At 31.4% G+C, this 19074-nt stretch overlaps 1 protein-coding gene across 4 annotated transcripts in view; it reads right to left on the bottom strand.

The window, feature by feature from the left end:
* The window catches only part of LOC135847388 (inactive dipeptidyl peptidase 10-like), a 601135-nt gene that overhangs the window by 10320 nt on the left and 571741 nt on the right, over positions 1 to 19074 (bottom strand). For all 4 annotated transcript variants that reach the window (XM_065366908.1, XM_065366917.1, XM_065366892.1 and 1 more), the window contains 9 exons: positions 16923 to 16997; positions 16395 to 16447; positions 11758 to 11981; positions 11443 to 11600; positions 3686 to 3789; positions 3250 to 3373; positions 2852 to 3081; positions 2559 to 2711; positions 2217 to 2368 (listed from right to left, as the gene is read on the bottom strand). In XM_065366908.1, the coding sequence (XP_065222980.1) occupies positions 2217 to 2368; positions 2559 to 2711; positions 2852 to 3081; positions 3250 to 3373; positions 3686 to 3789; positions 11443 to 11600; positions 11758 to 11981; positions 16395 to 16447; positions 16923 to 16997 (1273 nt within the window). The remainder of the gene's footprint in view (positions 1 to 2216; positions 2369 to 2558; positions 2712 to 2851; positions 3082 to 3249; positions 3374 to 3685; positions 3790 to 11442; positions 11601 to 11757; positions 11982 to 16394; positions 16448 to 16922; positions 16998 to 19074) is intronic.

Here is a 19074-nt window from a genome sequence, read left to right as displayed (position 1 = left end):
TGTAGTTTTTGGGCCATTCCAAAGCCTTAAGAGATTTTTCAATTTTCTCCAGAAATTTAAAATTTTTAAATTTCAAAAAATTGGGGGAAAAATTTGAAGAAAATACGAGTATGTATGCAACGAAAACGGTCGAGTGAGTGCCCAAAAAGAACTAACCAAAATTAGTAGGCGATTAAGTTCATTTTTAGCCTTTTCAGAGAGATTTGAAATTTCTGGAGAAACAAAAAAAATTGCTGGAGTCTCCAGAATGGCTCAAAACTACGATAGGTACTTGTTAATGTGTCAGACTGTTGGGGGAGGGGGGAGAATTGAAGGAATTATTCACATTGGTTCACTAAAATTTATCATTCGTGAAAAAGTTTGAGAATGGCTTTTGAAATAGCTTACTTATTTGGACTTTTTGAATTTTTCAAATTTTTTAAAAGTTTACCAAATATTTAAAGCTGAATTTGAGCACTTGAAATGTTGGTCAAGAAGGTTTGAGGTATGTTCTTTTGATCTAACATGATTTCGTTCAAATCAGAGAGTGTGAATTCAAAAGGTTCTTTTTTGGAAAATTAAAAAAAAAAATCAAAAAAACTGTACCCACTACAACGATTTGTATACCTTTAAATCAACTCTTTTTCATTTTCAGTTCTACTTTTCAACTCGGAAATCACCAATTATAGGCCATTCTGGAGCCTCCAGCTAGTTTTCAATTTTCTCCAGAAATTTCAAATCACTCTTTAGAGGGGCGAAAATGAATTTTAGCTGCTTTAACTTTGTTTGGCTTTTCTAGGAACTCTTTCAAGGTTCATTTTTGACACTTTATTCACATCAATTTTAAACATTTGGGAACTGTCGAGAACTCGTCGAAGGCTCCAGGACATAGTTTCATTCTGATTTATTTTTCTTGAAAATAAGGCACGAAAAAGTTAAAAAATCGTCAATAAACTTTTTCAAAAACTTTTTTAATTTGAAAAAATTTTGATTCGTTTTGGTTGAAAACAACGTAAAAAAAAAGTTAAAAGTTAAAAAATCGTCATAATAAGTTTTTTTTTCATTTTTCAAATTTGAAAAATCCCAAATTTTTAGTTAAAAAATGACAAAAAATAATAGGAAAAGACTAAAATGAAACGATATTACAAAATTTGACAAAAATCTTGTCAAAATTGCCGGCATCTTCAAAAATGTTTAAGAATCAATCAAAAATAAACTTCAGGCTAGGTACTGGAACAAATTGGGAAATTTCCTGAAGTCTCTAAATAGCCAAAAACGAGTAGTTTTTAAATTGAAGATTCGAAATGAAGTAAGCACAATTTTCCACACTTGACCTTTTTTTCCCTTCAATATGCCTATGCTTATTTTACGAAAAATCGTTTTGAACTTTTTAAAGTTTCAAAAATTTACCAAAAATCAATTTCAGACCTCAAAATTTTAATTCTGAGGATTTAAGGACATGTTCTTTTAATTTGGCTTGATTTCAATGTAGTTGGAGTGTGTGTCTTTTCAAATGAGTTCTTCTGTAAGATGCTCCTGTATTTTCCCAAATGAGCATGAAAAATATACCTATAGGTAAATATTTTTTTTTTGAAATTTTGTTGAATACAAAAGATACTTTATTTTAACAATATTATTTTTTTTTTGATCTCATTATTTTAGTTTTTACTATCGATTTTTAAAAAAAATCATAAATTGCCAATAATTATCGCAAAATTGGGTTGATTTTCATGATATTTGGATCACTTTTTCACACAGATAAGGCACCTGGGTACCAATTACAGTTTTTGTAAAATGTCGAGCTTGGCCTCTTTTTTAATCAAAAAATAATTTAAAAAAATTGCACCATGTATATACGTATTCGTGATGCTTCTGAGTTCGAAATAATATTGAATTATTTCCCCAAGTTTTCGTCTTTCGAGATGAAAATTTTCATTAAAAAATGTCAGGGTACGTATAAGTGCGTAGGTAATTGGTATAGGTAAAATATATTAATCCTATTTTTCTCGATTCCCACTTTTGATAGAAAGTCGAGGTAGAATGACTCGAGTCTTTTAATTTTTTTAATTTGAACGGACTTCATAAAAAATATGTAAGGTTAATAATTTTTTTGAAGTTGAGAACTCGATGGATGGCCTATTGTTGAATTAGATTTATGTATCTGCGAATACTTAGCCTAATTAAAACGAAACTAATTAATATATTGACTATTGAGATGACTAAAAATCGATAATTACCTAAGCAGTCTATAATATAATAAGAAATAGGTTGATTGAATTGATGAAAGTACGATCTCACGTAACGACACGAATTACTTCTAACCGGCCATTTCGGTGCGGTATTATTTTTACTTTTTACAGAAGAGCTGGCATTTCTTGAAAGTAATGTGCTGTAAAATACGAGAAATAAATTACTTAAAATGTACGTGACTTTTTCATTTATGGTACACTTATTCTCTCACAAGTCACATAGAATGAGAAACATTGAAATTCTTCTACGGTACTTATACCTAAACCTATCCTATACATATATTGGGCTAACAATAAATCGAGCAAAAATTATCTCTTCAAGTTACCTACCTAAAATTATCTAAAGTTGAATTCGTAATATTATTCGTCGCTTCTATCACAGGGCACGTCAAACAATGCCATTTGTTTGTTAAAGTTAAACTATCGGATACGTTGTAAACGTGTCTTTGCGTCGGTTTACCTTCTGGAGCAGCTTCGAAGTATCTGTAGACGTAGTAAAACGAGAAGACGATAATTTTAATTTGCAAATTTTACTACCAGCATACCATATATTTTCGTAGGTACTATTGTGATCTATATAATACAGAGTACCTATCTATAGGTTTAGGTAATAAAATACGTACACTACGTGATTACTTTGGTCCCAAGCTTTAATATTGGTTACTACAATTTGGCCGTGAGTTAACGGCGTCATAATTTTGGTAGAAATATCGATGTGGCATAATTGTGGAAACTTTCCAGCCGTTCCATCCAGTACCGATAATATGGTTAAAAAACCGTTACCAGTTTTCGAAAACATCATGTCTACGTTCGGATCGACCCAGCTGTTTTCTGTCGCTGTCTCTACGTGTGCCTGCGAAGATAACGAAACGAGAGGTTTGAGTTTTGAAATAAAATGTGATGTGCTGATATAATTGTGCAAGTATGTAAGCCCTAGCTCAGTCATAGGTAGCTGTGAATCATACGATGAAAAGATAAGGATTGTAAGACTAGATTATTATTTCATGTATGTATTACGAACATCTTGACAATTCCAATTTGGTCCAGTGCAAATTGATATTATGAATGTGGTCTGCTCTCTGTTCATCCACGTTACTGCTATCTGATTCGTTTCACTCCAAACTACGTTTATCAAATACGACTCGCTGCGAATAAAATAGAATAAAATTCATGATAAATGTACGTGAGGTATTTTTGATATTTTATATTATCTAATTAACTGTAAGTCCGACTAGAATAGATCGAGAACGAGATCTAAAAAATTATTTACCCAATAGTGGTTTCAAATATTCAACTTTTTTTTTGCAAAAATAGATTTACATACTAGAGTAGATAGGTACATACCTATACCTAATTACCTACCTATAGCTAGTTAGCTGCTTTGCCTTAAAACAAAAACCTGAACAAATTACGGAGACTCGTCGAATTTAAAAAAAAAAATATTATTTATTATTCACCTGTCTAAAAATGCTTTTGGTTTCTGAAGAGTGATATATGAACCATTTTTTACTGTTGAAATGTCAGTCACAGATACGTAAGCGTCTGGATTTCTCGTACCAACCTGAAAAACAGCAAAGAAGTATAAATAAGTACCTAATTATTTTAATAAAAATCATACTAACAGGTAAAACATGATTAAAAAATAGATTTAAAAAAACTGAATGATGATTTTTGAGAAAAATGGTTTTTTTTTCTATTCAAATCATGAAATACGAGTATACCTAAGTATAGGTATTTCGTAACCCTTCCTTCATCTTCATCGCAATTAATCATTTTATTTTCCAATGATTGATTCAAAAGGTTGAAAGAAAGGGACGGAAATAATGTTTTAATTTCAGGGGGAGGAGGGGGGAGTACATCTGAAAATTTTTCAACCGAAATGAGAAAACAAAATACAAATGTTGCTGAATAAAACGAAAGTTGAGAAAAAAATTCTGCCAGTCGAGTTTGATTTTTTCGGTTTCAAAATTTTAGAATTTGAAAGATTGTTTTTTAGAAATTGCAATAATTTTGAAAAAGGAAAACAAAGGAAATGGACTCGAACGAAAGGAGTGCAGAAATTTTCGAAAATTTAAGTTTCGAGAAGTAAAAAAAATACCTAGTTCATTTTTTGATTTAAACATTTTTTGAGAGTAAATATAGGCCTAATAGATTTTTAGCTAAGTTTGATTTCGAAAAAGAAATAAATTATTGAATAAAAAAAGTCAGTACAGACATTTTCCACGTGTAAAAATTCAGAAAAAAGAAAATCACACGCATAAGCTCAAAAGCTTTCGAAAATGTACAATTCCCTTCCCAAAATTATGGAAAACTGCAACAATCATTCCAATATTAAAACCAGATAAAAGCCCAAATCTGGCATCTAGTTATCGCCCCATCTCCTTAACTTCAGTTCCTTGCAAAATACTTGAAAAAATGGTTATTAAACGTCTTAATTGGTATATTAATTCCTCAAACTCTCTTAGCATTTATCAAAGTGGTTTCAGAAAGAAAAGATCTACCCTAGACCACCTCTTCAGTCTCCAAAAAGAAATTAGTTCGGCCTTCCAGAATAAAGAAAGTGTTCTTTCAGTCTTTTTTTATCTTGAAAAGGCATTTGATAAAGCCTGGCGTTATAAAATTCTCCAAAAATTACATTCCATTGGAATTAGAGGACATTTGGCTTACTTTATTCAGAATTTCTTAACAAACCGTACTTTTAGAGTGAGAGTTCACAATACATACTCAGAGTTTTTTGAAATTGAAAATGGAGTCCCCCAAGGTTCAGTTCTTAGCACAGTCTTATTTATACTTTTGATTGATGACATTTCCAATGTTGTTTCTAGACACATTTCTCTGAGAATCTTTGCTGATGATATAAACATTTCCTTTCGTTCAAATAATATTCAACTAGCTCTTCAAGTAATCCAAGAAACCCTTGAAAAAATTGAATCATGGGCAGATTCAAATGGTCTAACCTTCTCTGAGTCAAAAACCCACTGTATACTTTTCACCAAAAAAAATAAGATTCCTCCAGATCTCATCCTCAACTTCAAAGGACACTCTTTAGAATTCAAAACCACAACTAAATTTCTTGGCTTAACTTTTGATAGAAAACTAAATTGGACTCCTCATTTTCTAAAAGTAAAATCAGATATCATGAAACGCCTAAATCTGTTGAAAATAATCAAAAACACCAAGTATAAACCATCTCGCAAACTCCTACTTCACTTGTATAAATCTCTAATTCGCAGTAAAATTGAGTATGGAAGCCCATGTTTTGCAAATATCTCAAATAAAACTTCAAATATCCTAAAAACAATTCAAAATTCAGCCCTAAGGATCTGTTTAGGAGCCCTCTATTCCTCTCCAATAGATAGCCTATATTGTGAAGCAGCAGAATTACCCCCAGATTTCAGAAGAACTCTCATAACAAACAAATTCATCTCAAATGCATCCACCAACCCTTTCCATCCACTCCAAAACTCAATTAACCCACCCAACCCCCAACATTTTGATCATATAGAAGGACCCATTTCTAATTTCATCACAATGTTGAATGATCTTCAAATCAATCCCAAAACTCTCATCCAAAAACCAATATTATACCCCCCTTGGCATCTAAAACCTCCTCAAGTCAACCTACAGCTTATTAACTACCCAAAAAATAGCCACTCTCCATTAGTAATAAAACAGAACTATCTTGAACTTTTATCAGAATACAAAAAATTCAATCTTTGCTTTACAGATGGATCAAAAATACCAACACTTCACACAGGATATGCATACTCTATAAATGATAGAATTTCAAATTTTAAAATCCATAACTGTTCTTCAATCTACACTGCCGAACTCGCAGCTATTTTCCACTGTCTCTGTGACATACTCACTTATGAATCAGAAAATAAGTCCTTCTTAATTCAAAGTGATTCCCTCAGCTCACTAACTGCTATCCAAAATCTTTTTTCCGATCACCTTCTAATTCAAAATATTCATAAAACTCTATTTGACTTACAAAATTCAAACTTCTTCATACAGTTTATGTATGTACCCAGCCACGTTGGAATCTTAGGAAATGAAATTGTAGACATTAATGCAAAATCTGCCACCATCCTTTCTCCCCTTATATTTATCACAGCTGACGACCTCAAATCTATCTTCACCCAAAGCACACTTGAGAAATGGCAAAACTTTTGGTCCCTCCAAACCACAAACAAGCTCTTTCAACATAAAAAATTAGTCCATCCTTGGAAAAACCTCTCCCACTTAAACAGACTTGATGAAATCATTATAACCAGACTGAGAATTGGCCACACAAAAATCACACATAATCACCTCTATGAAAAGGCCCCAAAACCCACATGTCAATTCTGCCTCTCAGAACTTATATCTGTCCAACACTTACTATTTCAATGTCCCTCCTTACATCAGCACAGACTATCCCTACAAATAGATGAAAGATCCCTATTCATACCAGACGACCCTTCCGAAATTAAAAAATTCTTAGACCTAATTAAAAAACTTGACCTTACCAACTTGATTCAAATCTCACACGACGGGTGTAATAATCAAGTAATTACAAACACCCAAAAAAAAAAAAAAAATTTCCAAAAAAGGTCAGCATAATAGCTTCTTTATCAAGTATAAAATTTTTTTAAAGTCGTCTCTACCAAAATTTGTTGACTCAAAACTTTGTCTAAATTTGCCGATTAAAAAAAAATTTTGACGAATTGGGAGGGGGTGGTTTACCCCTCACCTCCTTTCTTAGTTTCGTTTCTATTTTTTGGAATTCTTGCAAAAAAGGGGAAATTTGTCAACAACTTTGCTGGAAAGCGAGAGTTTTTGTCCATTTTTGGTGAAAAGTAAAGAGTAGGTACACCAATTTTAACAAGAAGCAGGACTTTTTGGCAATTATTGGGAAAAATGCATTATTTTGATCAAAAAAGTGAGATTTTTGGAAAAATGGCAATCCTTAGCAATTTTTTTTGTAAAAATCGTCAATTTTTGAAATTTTTTTGGGAATTATTGACAAAAAAATTAGGTGTGGTTTTGCGCAATTTATGTTGAAAAAGCGAGACTTTTTGGATATTTTTGGCAACGGTGGCACTTTTTACCGGTTTATTCGATTTCTATAAAGTTTTTGGAAAAGACAAACGAATGCTGTACCTCAATAGGAAGAAAATTTTTTAAAAACTGGACACAGCTATATCATAAGAAAATTCAAAAATGCATCAAAATCCAAAATTTCTGATTTTTGAAAATCTTTGAATTAACTACATAAATTACCTAATTCAAAAGCAGGAAAAAATCAAAATTTCATCAAATTGACCTAGAAAGCTGAAATGTAGTTTATTTACCCCATTTTCGAGCCCCCAAATCGACTGGAAATGATTTAGAACCGTTTTGAGTAGTTCTGTAGCCTCCAACCTTATTTTTAAAGTTCGACTAGATTTTCAAAAAGATATAAAAAAAATGTCCGAATTAGCTTCAGCGCATACAGTTCCTTATTATCGACATGTTGAGTGGACTGGAGATGTTTTTAAGCCATTTTGAAGCCTCCAGAAACGTCTTGAAAATTCCAGTTATTGAAAAAAAAAACGCTCTAAAATATGTCCAATTTAACTCGAGCACGAACAAATATGACTATTTTCCCGAAATTCGTTTCTATCCGTTAGAACGATGTATTTCTCCGACGATTGATTTACACAGCTCTTATGGTGGAACTTTTCGAAAATCTGGAATGTTCAAAATACAGCTGGAGGCTCCAAAACGACTCGAAATACGTTTCAAATTCACTCAGTATGTTGAAATTAGGGTATAACATGAAATGTAGAATAAATGTCAACTTTCCAAAAATTCATTGGGTTTAATTTTATGGATCGAAATTTTAACATTCAAAAATCTGCTGGAGTCTCAAAAACTATTCAAAACTGTTTGAAACCATTTCCAATTGATTTGGGGGATCGAAAATAGAACAAATTCAAAATTTCAGCTTTCTAGGTCAATTTGGTAAAATTTTGATTTTTTTCATTTTTGGCCAATTTGATTTTCAAAAATTCGTTAAAAATTTAAAATAGGTAAACCTTTGCAACTTCTGATACAGCTTTGTTCGGTTCAAAAATCTTTCTGCAGGTCGAGATCCCTCCTTTTGTAAGGAGATTTTTCGAATATAAGTTCCTAATCCATGAATTGAATTGAATTAAATTTGGTCATTTTTGAGTTACAAAAAAAATTTACGACGGCCTTCAAAATGGCTCAAAACCGTTGCCGATTGATGGGGGGGGGGGGAGGTCGAAAATGAGATAGTCAATCGACATTCAGCTTTTTACTATAATTTGAATGAATAATTTTACAGTCAATTTTGAGTTTTCAAAAATTAATGGACCTTCCAAACTACCAGAAAAAAGCCGACCCTCCTACCCCAAGAGCTAACTTTTTTAGGGGGTTAAAACCGGTTCTGATTCACGTTTTTTGCAATTTACTCCGCAAATATTATATTTACGAGTTAAACTACCATGACCAAAAATGTTCCCCTTCGAATTTTCGATAATTTGATACTACCCTCGATACCATCCCTCAAAGGGGGTGTCTGAAAAGAGGGGTGGAAAGAGTAGGTGTTTCAAAAAAAGTCAGTCCAATAAATTTATCAAAGTTATCTACTACATACTTAAAATCAATCGTTTTTGCTCAATTTTTTTTGCAAACTTTACTCATCTGACTACTAATCAAACCACCGTCAACTAGTCTTCAACACTCCCTAAGGGGTTGGTGTGGTGGGGGGGCTTGATTTTTCAAGTAACACACAACTTAATCATGTAGGTATTTGAAAAACGAATCTGAACCTGCGATGCATCGAATTGTATGTTTTTGAGGTCGCTGAATGAGAATATGAACTTATTTTCTGGATCCAACCCCTCAAAACCCCTCTGTGTCCCAAAGGGGGAGGGGTCAAAATTTTGAAAAATCGTGAAAAGTCGAGTGATATATCAGATGGCATGTTTTTGAGGTCGCTGAGTACGAACATGAACTTATTTTCTGAATCCAACACTTCAGAGCCCCTCTGTGGCCCAAAGGGGGGGGGGGGTCAACATTTTTGAAAAATCTTGAAAAGTCGAGTGATATACCGGATGGTATGCTTCTGAGGTCGCTGAGTACGAATATGAACTCATTTTCTGGATCCAACACCTCAAAGCCTCTCTGTGACCCAAAGAGGGGGGATGAGTCAAAATTTTGAAAAATCGGGAAAAGTCGACCGATATATCGGATGGTATTTTTTCGAGGTCGCTGAATGCGAATATGAACTTATTTTCTGGATCCAACACCTCAAAGCCTCTCTGTGACCCAAAGAGAGGGGGGGGGGTCAAAATTTTGAAAAATCGTGAAAATTCGAGTGATATATCGAATGGTACATTTTCGAGGTCGCTGAGTAGGAATATGAACTTATTTTTTGAATCCAAGCCCTCAATGTCCCACTGTGCCTCAAAAAGGGGGCAAAAATTTTGAAAAATCGTGAAAAGTCGAGTGATATATCGGATGGTATGTTTTCGAGGTCGCTGAATGCGAATATGAACTTATTTTCTGAATCCAACACCTCAAAACCCCTCTGTGCCCCAAAAGGGGGGGGGGTCAAAATGTAGAAAAATCGTGAAAAGTCAAGTGATATATTGGATGGTATGTTTTTGAGGTCGCTGAGTACGAAAATGAACTTATTTTTTGGATTCAACCCCTCAATGTCACTCTTTGCCTCAAAAAGGGTGCAAAATTTTTGAAAAATCGTGAAAATTCGAGTGATATATTGAATGGTATGTCTTCGAGGTCGCTGAGTACGAATATGAACGTATTTTTTGGGTCCAACCCCGCGAAGCTCATAACTTTCAGATGATTGAACAAGTGATAAAATTTTAGAAATCAATTATAAGTAGGTAAAACGAAATTTTCCAATTTTTTTCTTCAACTCAAACAAAAAAAATAAACAGGTAAGGCAATTACGAGTAAGATAAAATATAAGTTAACTTTCAGCACATTCGGTAACTGCAGAGCAAAATTCACCGGGGACCCGTAAAATTTCCAGTTTTCAGCTCATGGTGAGGTTTCGCAATTCGCTTTTCGGAGTTCGGTGGGACTAATTATCGAGTTGAAATAGCATCGCAGATCGAGACGGCGTGTAACTAATGTAGTATGCTAATGAAAGCCTATTTTGAATTAAATTATCTTCGGTTAGCTTTTAGAAAATTAAGTTTCTATATTTCGGTTTGGCTAATGCTCCCATATAGCCATCCCATATTTATACTGCAGCCTCTTCGGAAACCTTTTACTTTCAAATTTAATGCGTGATGTGTAGTGTTAGTGTTCTCTATGGTGCGTTATGTACCTACTACCTAGCTTATTTCAACGCGTAAAATATCATCGATTGTTATTCGTATCGTGTAATTACCCAGGAATCGTCCTGTGCAATTGAACGAGTATAATTTAAGCAGCATCCCATCAGCGATTGAAAATTAACCCTCGGAGCTAATTACTCGCACGATAGCAAAATGAAAGTAAACCACATCATTTACAGTACATTATTCCCCTTCATTGTTTAGTTGCGTACCAGGACACCCTGTAGACACTCGTACATTTATTTTCGCTCGCATCTACATTTTTACATCTCCGAACACATATTTCGATGGAATTTTCCGCGAGTACTCGTATGTTCGAGTCATAAACACGATAGCTTGCTTTTTTCGCAAATTGCATCCTGCATTCGGACGCGATGTAGCGAGACTTTCGAGTAAATAAAAATAAACTGCGACTATCGTAAAAGTATGAAATTACACGAAACTACAGCGCGGATTATTTTCGTATATACAGTTGACGCTGGGTGATACTTTCGTTAAAGTTTTTCAATTGCGAAAATAACGCTAAATGCGTGTTCGGGTTGTTTTTCTCGAATAGGTGTAGTCATTTTTGCTATTTTCACGTTGTATTGTTTAGCTGTTGTTGTTGTTGTGCAAAGAAACTTACAACAACGTGTATTAGGGTTGTAAAAATTTTTATTATTTGCTCGCGATCGCAGTCAATTTATTTTCCTAGGTGAAATGTAGTTGGAGGGGGGAAGGAGGGGCAAAAGTGGATTTAGAAAATGTTAAATCTTGCGAAAAGTTTGACGACAATGTGCAAAAAGTGACCTATTTTCCCTCACTATACGAGTATGAAGAAACTTGAAAAAGTTGGAATTGTATTGCAGACTTACTTTAGGATAAAATAAAGAGAATATTTCTGGATACTGGTAATTAGTCTTGAAAACCGGATACTTGAACTCTCTGACTTTTGTATCGTTAAAAGTTGCAAAAGCCAGATACCTTCCATCCGGTGAAAACCACATGCATTTTTTCTTTTTCGTTATCTCTTCTGAAAACACCAACAAACAGCAAAAGGAGAAAATAAATGACCATGCATAAATGTATTTATACCCAGTACCTAGTAAGTACCTGACGTATATCTACATACAATACGAATGTAGGTGGATATAACACAGGTAGAACCTTTGAAAAAAGGGTTACTTTACCTTGATAAAGCCAGTCTGGTACGCCATTGAAAACGAAATTTGACCCGGAATACGTAATTTGATAAAGAACTGTGTTCGAAAGGACTTCTGGTTTATAAAATACGTTTTGTTTGTAAACAAAAGCCAGTGCGTTGCCTCGAGGTGACCATGCGACTTCTTCTATGTATGGTACTTCGTGCTCGTGAACTGTTTTCACTAAATGAGGTGTTAATGATATGTGATTTCTGTTGGGAAAAACATACATTATTATTGTTGTTGTAGGGTAGGTAGGTCTAGGTACTTAAGCAAGGGATCGAAAGGAAATTCACATTAAAAAAATCGATCGTAATTTTACACAAAGGATTCGGGAAGGATTAGATAGACCTGTGAGGATTGGAATTTCGTGAGAATCTGAAAAATCTAAAAAAATGAGCGGCCTTATAATTTTATTTTTTGATTTGATAAGAATTTTTTGATTCAATTTTCAGATTTTTTTATTTGATTTTCAGAGTTTTTCGTTTCACAATATTTCTTTAATCTTAAGTAAGTCGTTTTTGATTTAATTTTTAGACGTTTCAATTTCATTTTCTGTATTAATCTTATTTTTTATTTTAGATTTCAATTTTAGTTTTTTTTATTTCATTTTCAATTTTTGATTTTCATGCAAGAAGGATTGAGAAAGGATTACAAAAAAAAGTTCATGAAACGAGTAGAGAATTTTGGATTTTATTTTCATTTTTCGATTTCATTTTCAAATTTTTGATCTTGTTTTCAAAATTTTCAGTTATTGATTCTTTTTACACTTTTTGATTTCATTTTCAGTTTATTTTGATTGTCAGAGTTTTCCATCCCCCCCCAAAAGTTTTACATTTTACATTCGCGAGTTTCCACTTTTTTTCACAATTATTTTACATTCTATTTTCTACATTTTTGATATTATTTTCTATTTTTCATTTAATTTTCAAAATTTGTACTCAAGTGTACAATTTTCAATTCAATTTTTTAGCACCAACCACAACCTACCTACATTTTCTTTTCTATGTTCGAAATTTTTCAATTCATTTTCAGTTAGATACTCTTCAATTTTTTATCAGATTTTCAGTTTTATTTTCAGTTTTCAATTTTACTTTTGTTTTCAATGTCGTTTATCGCCAGAATTTTCACTTTCAATTTTCAATTTCATTTTCAAGTTAATCATCAATAACCAAATTTCATTTTCAATCCAATTTCATTTTCAATTTCATTTTCAATATTCAATTTCAACTCTCAATTCCATTTTCAATTACAATTTCACTTTCACTCTTCAATTTTACCTTCAATTTTCAAATTCATTTTCAATTTTCAATTTCATTTTCAAGTTACAATTTCATTACAATTTTCAATTTCATTTCAATTTTACATTTTACATTTTACATTCAATGTTCATTTTTACTTTCAATTTTCAATTTCATTTTCAATTTTCAATTTCATTTTCAATTTTCAATTTCATTTTCAATTTTCAATTTCATTTTCAATTTTCAATTTCATTTTCAATTTTCAATTTCATTTTCAATTTTCAATTTTCAATTTCATTTTCAATTTTCAATTTTCAATTTCATTTTCAATTTTCAATTTTCAATTTTGTTTCAATTTTCCATTTTCAATTTTCAATTTTATTTTCAATTTTTAAATTTTCACTCTCAATTCCATTCCCAATTCAATATTCTCAGTTCCAATTTCAATTCTCAATTCCATTTTCAATTTCAATTTCACTTTCAATTTTCAATTTTATTTTCACTTTTGTTCAGATTTCACATTTTCAATATTCAATTTCAATTTCAACTCTCCATTGTATTTTCAATTTCAATTTCAATTTTCAATTTTCAATTTTACTTTCAACTTTCAATTTCATTTTCAATTTTTAATTTCATTCTCAATTTTCAATTTCACTTTCAATGTTCATTTTTACTTCCAATTTTGAATTTCATTTTCAATTTTCAATTTCACTCTCAATGTTCAACTTTTCTTTCAATTTTCAATTTCATTATCAATTTTTATTTTTCAATTTTCAATTTCACTCTCAATGTTCAATTTTTCTTTCAATTTTCAATTTTGTTTTTATTTTCCATTTTCAATTTTCAATTTTTACTTTCAATTTTGAATTTCATTTTCAATTTTCAATTTCACTCTCAATGTTCAATTTTTCTTTCAATTTCCAATTTTGTTTTTATTTTCCATTTTCAATTTTAACTCTCAATTCAATTCTCAGTTCCAATTTCAATTTTCAATTTCAATTTCACTTTCTAATTTTCAATTTCACCTTCAATTTTCAATTTTACATTCAATTTTCAATTTCACTTTCAATTTTCAATGTCACTTTCAATTTTCAATTTCACTTTCAATTTTCAATTTCACTTTCAATTTTCAATTTCACTTTCAATTTTCAATTTCACTTTCAATTCTCTTTCAATTTTCAATTTCACTTTCAATTTTCAATTTCACTTTCAATTTTCAATTTCACTTTCAATTTTCAATTTTACTTTCAATTTTCAATTTCATTTTCAATTTTCAATTTGATTTTCAATTTTACATTTTATTTTCAATTTCATTTCAATTTTCAATTCTCAATTTTAAATTTAACTTTCAATGTTCAATTTTACTTTCAATTTTCATTTTCAATTTTCAATTTGATTTTCAATTTTACATTTTATTTTCAATTTCATTTCAATTTTCAATTCTCAATTTTAAACTTAACTTTCAATGTTCAATTTTACTTTCAATTTTCAATTTCATTTTCAATTTCCAATTTTGTTTTCATTTTCCATTTTCAATTTTCAATTTCACTTTCAATGTTCAATTTTACTTTCAATTATCAATTTTCATTTTCAAGTTTCAAGTTTCAATGTTTAATTTAATTTTTCATTTTCAATTTAATTTTCAATTTTTTATTTGGTTCTCATTTTCCATTTTCAATTTTCAATTTCACTTTCAATGTTCAATTTTACTTTCAATTATCAATTTCATTTTCAAGTTTCAAGTTTCAATGTTTAATTTCATTTTCCATTTTCAATTTAATTTTCAATTTTTTATTTGGTTCTCATTTTCCATTTTCAATTTTCAATTTCATTTTTGTGATCTTACAATTCTTATCTGTTTATTAATTGAATGTTCAGAATTTCCCATTTTATTTTCCAATTTCAATTTCATTTATTACCTACATTTCTGAATGTTGAAAATTTCAATTTTCATTTTCAACTTTCGATTTCATTTTTCAAATTTTTAATTTTGGAGTTCATTATTTTCAGTTTTCAATTTCATTTTCAGTTACGAATTTCATCTCAACACTTTTCAATTTCATTTTTAAAAATGTTAAAATTGGTTCCATATATTCTTTATTTGATGATCAAAATTTTCAATTTCTTTTTAACCTGTTAACCTGATTTCTGGAGTGTTTGAAATTTTGGTTTTCATCTTCAGTTTTTTTTTGCTTTCAATATTATTTCTGAGTCTTGATGTTCAGAATTTTCAGTTTTACACTTTTGACTTCATTTTTCAAGTTTTCAAATCGATTACCTACATCTTTTTCAGTTATATTTTCAGGTTTCAATTTCATTTTTAAATTTTATTTCTAGCTGTGAATTTCATTTTTACATTGTACAATTTCATTTTTGAAGTTTTCAAAATGGTTCCATGTTTTTGATGTTTTTGATATTTTGATGATCAAAACTTAAATTTCAATTCAACCTTTCAACTTAATTTTTGGAGTGTTTTAAATTTTGGATTTTGTCTTCAACTTTCAATTTCATTTGGTTTTGCATGATTTAATGTTCAGGATTTTCAATTTTAAAATTGATTTTAAGTATGCTTTCAATTTCATTTTATGAGTTCTCAATTAATCTTATTCTGCCTTTGATTTAATGTTCAGAATTTCCAATTTCACTTTCATTTTTCAAACTTACCTATGTCCTATATTCAGTTTTCGATTCTACTTTTAGAATTTAATATTGTATCCAATGATTTTGATTTGGGATTCGATCAGCAACAGAGAACCGTTCGTTAGTTTGGAAAATAAGTCCTTATACGTGTACATATTTTCAACTCGTACAAAATTTTTAACCCCACTTACAAAAAAAACCATTCTGTAATTTTAATTCTCTCAAACCGTTATACATTATTTTTTAATTCAATTTAAAACAGAACCAAGTTAGCCTTACGGATATTCTTCACCGAAGGCCTTCCTAAAGCAGGACGATCCGACCAAAATATGTGTTAAAAATGAACCGACACCGACGCTCAGATAATATATTCGAGGAGAAGATTAAATTACGTAGTCAGTCACATCCGATTTATCTAAACCGAGCTATAACTTTATGGAAATATTTTTTTTTTCGCCTTGAAATTGGAAATTCAATTTGTCGAAAACAGGGAAAAAATTTCTCAACGCACGAGCCTTTATAATACGATGAAAAGTTCACCGTCGCGCGTAGTTTTCGTGCACAAAGTTTATAGGTAACGGCTTATACTATAAGGAGCTCTTTTTGGAAAACGAAAAGGAGCACAGAGAGTGGTATAAGCGGATGATGAAGGGATAAGAAAATTCTCGCTATATGATGAAATCGACAAACGAGAAACGACCATGTACGAAAGGATAAAAAGCGTATAAAAAAAATTATACTTACGGCGAGTGTACCTCTTGAATTCGATATTTAGCTTTCTTCGTGTTCGTGTGAATCTGCATGAGAAAATTTCCAAATCAGACGAGGCTTTTGTATTGTCAAAGTACCTATACTCGTACGTATACGAGTGGAAATCGATGAATTTTTTTTTACGTAGGCAATGAGCCCGAAGGGCTGCCTGATAATTAGTTATTCCTATTCCAAGGTCTACTAACGCAGTCTGATTTGGCTTCCAAGACCGAATTAATTTGTTGGAGGCTATTCAATTAACTTAACGGTGTTATTCTATTCTCAAATGGAAAATTCGTACGGGTGAAATGAATTTTTTTTTGTAGTCTGTCGTATCGTTAAAGATCCATAAATGAGACGCGTTTAAGTGATTTTTTCTTTCTTTTGCTGGGATGACCTTTCATGGTCTGGTGAATTTTAGGGTTGGTGACGAGGACAATGAATTTTATTTTTTTTAAATCACCGTTCACAAAGTTGTTGGGAAATGAGGTAGGTAGGTATGGTATGAGAAATATTGCTTACTTTTTTAATATCTTTGATTATCAGTACGTATTTCAAGTCGGCCGATACCATGAAATCTATTCCATTTGACATTCTCTGAAACAAAAACGCAAAAAAAATTGAATTAATTATCTAGCTGATTTTTAGTGAAACGAGAGAAGAATTTTAAAAGAAATTCAAAACAAATGGCAAAGGCACGTCGAACATTACTGAATGATTTTATACAGAATAATTATTTATTAATATTTATTATTATTATTCACCATTTGATGGGCGAGAAATTCAGGATGAGGTGAAACATGAAATACATAATTATCAACTTATTTTTTAATTGAAGCTTCTAGCTTTCTATTGACAAATATTATCAAGTATTTGAGGGAAGTGTGGCGAAATCAGACGGGTAGATACAGAGATTCATCTCCCAGCACATAAATTGAAAATCGAGACCAATCAAAATGTGCTAATAAACTCGAACATTAAAACAAAAATGATTTTTGAGCAATTTTGGAGGCTTTTGAACCCAAAATGAGGATATGATTCTCTACATTTTTGAAAAAGGCATCATGTGTGACCAATCAAAATGAGATAAAACTTCACGAGAACTTCAAATCCATCAGAAATTTGTTTACACATTTTTGAAAAATTGCACGAAGAAATTTAGTCAATTCTTAAAAATTATCGTGACTATCTTGAAAAAATTAATTCAGAGTTGGGCTGGAAATCCTTCAAAAATAATTTTGAAAGTTTCAATAGCAATTTTTTGATGGATTTGGGTACATTATTTTGGTAAATTGCGTGAAAGCTTCTTAAAAAGAAAATCAAGACAGAATTTTGGTCTTGAAATTTTCTAAAATTATGTACTTGAAAAACGTTTTTGTTAAAGTACCTATTTTAGTTTTTGAGTAAAATCTAACCCATTTTGATAGGTCACATGACGCCTTCTTCGGAAATCCGAAGAAATAGCCCAAGTTTGGACTTGAAATTCTTGAGAAGTTCGCGAAAAATATTTCGCTGGATATTTTAGACACTCTGTTGAAATTTTACACCATTTTTATGGGTCTTATGACAAGTTTTTTGAGACCTTGAAAATCAGTAAGGTAGAGTGGGGTAATTGCAAAAACGGGGTAATTGCAAAATTGGGACCCTTTTTTAGGGGTACCCGATATTTTTGGGCACCCTGTATTGTAGGTATTATAGGTAGGTACTAGTATAAATAAACTTGGAATTGGTTACAAAGTTGGGGGGTTTAGAAGTTCCTGCACTGTGTAGAAAGCCTTTACCTCTAACCATCCTTTTAAATATTTCTTAAAGGTTTTTACTGAAGTTATGTTTTTTAAATCTGGGGATAATGCATTGTAGATTTTTACTGCCATTGTATCGATATTGGATTGTAAAGTTGTTGTTTTAAAGAAGTTTACTACAAGGTTGTTTCTATGTATTTCGTGTGGGATACTGATGGCTTATTGTGGATGTTTTCATTGTTTTTTTCTTCACCATAACTCTAAATGTATAACGAAGGAAGAGTTAATATTTTCTCTGGCACAAATAGATCTTTACATGATTCGGTATCAGTTAGGCTATAAATTTTACGCAGAATTCTTTTTTGTATTAGGAATATCCTGTTTAACAGAGATTGGGTTACCCCCCCCCCCCAAGCTAAATTATAAGTTACAATGGATTGGAATAGTCCAAAATAAGCAATTTTCCTTGTCTGAGTTGAAGTGATATGGCGTAGTTGTGTCATGATATACACTGTTGTAGAGAGGCGACTTGCAAGTTTGTCAGTTTTTACTGTCCACTTTAGGTTATTGGAAACCACAGTGCTGAGGAATAAGGTATTTTCACAAGTTTAGGCAAGACCAAGAGAAGAAATTAAAGATGAGGGATGGGTGGTAGATATACAAAATGGCATAATTGTTGTGTTTTTTCAGTTTCCTCAACTGCTAGGATCCAGTTGAATCCTTTTGTAATTGCTGTGGTGTCATCTGCAAATTGTATAGTTTTATTTTTGGTGCAGTGGGGAAAATCATTTACATACATAAGAAAAAAGTATGGCCCTAGGTTTGAACCTTGTGGTACTCCCATGGTAATGTCTTCTGGGTTGGATATAGCAATCCCTTTTTTAGAAACTAGTTTTACTCTTTGTGTCCTATTGGTTATAGATAGAATTTTA

Source organism: Planococcus citri, chromosome 1 (genome assembly GCF_950023065.1).
Source record: "Planococcus citri chromosome 1, ihPlaCitr1.1, whole genome shotgun sequence".
NCBI lineage: Eukaryota > Metazoa > Arthropoda > Insecta > Hemiptera > Pseudococcidae > Planococcus > Planococcus citri.
The sequence above is the reverse complement of the archived record's forward strand: the minus strand, read 5'-3'. Positions and strand labels throughout refer to the sequence as shown.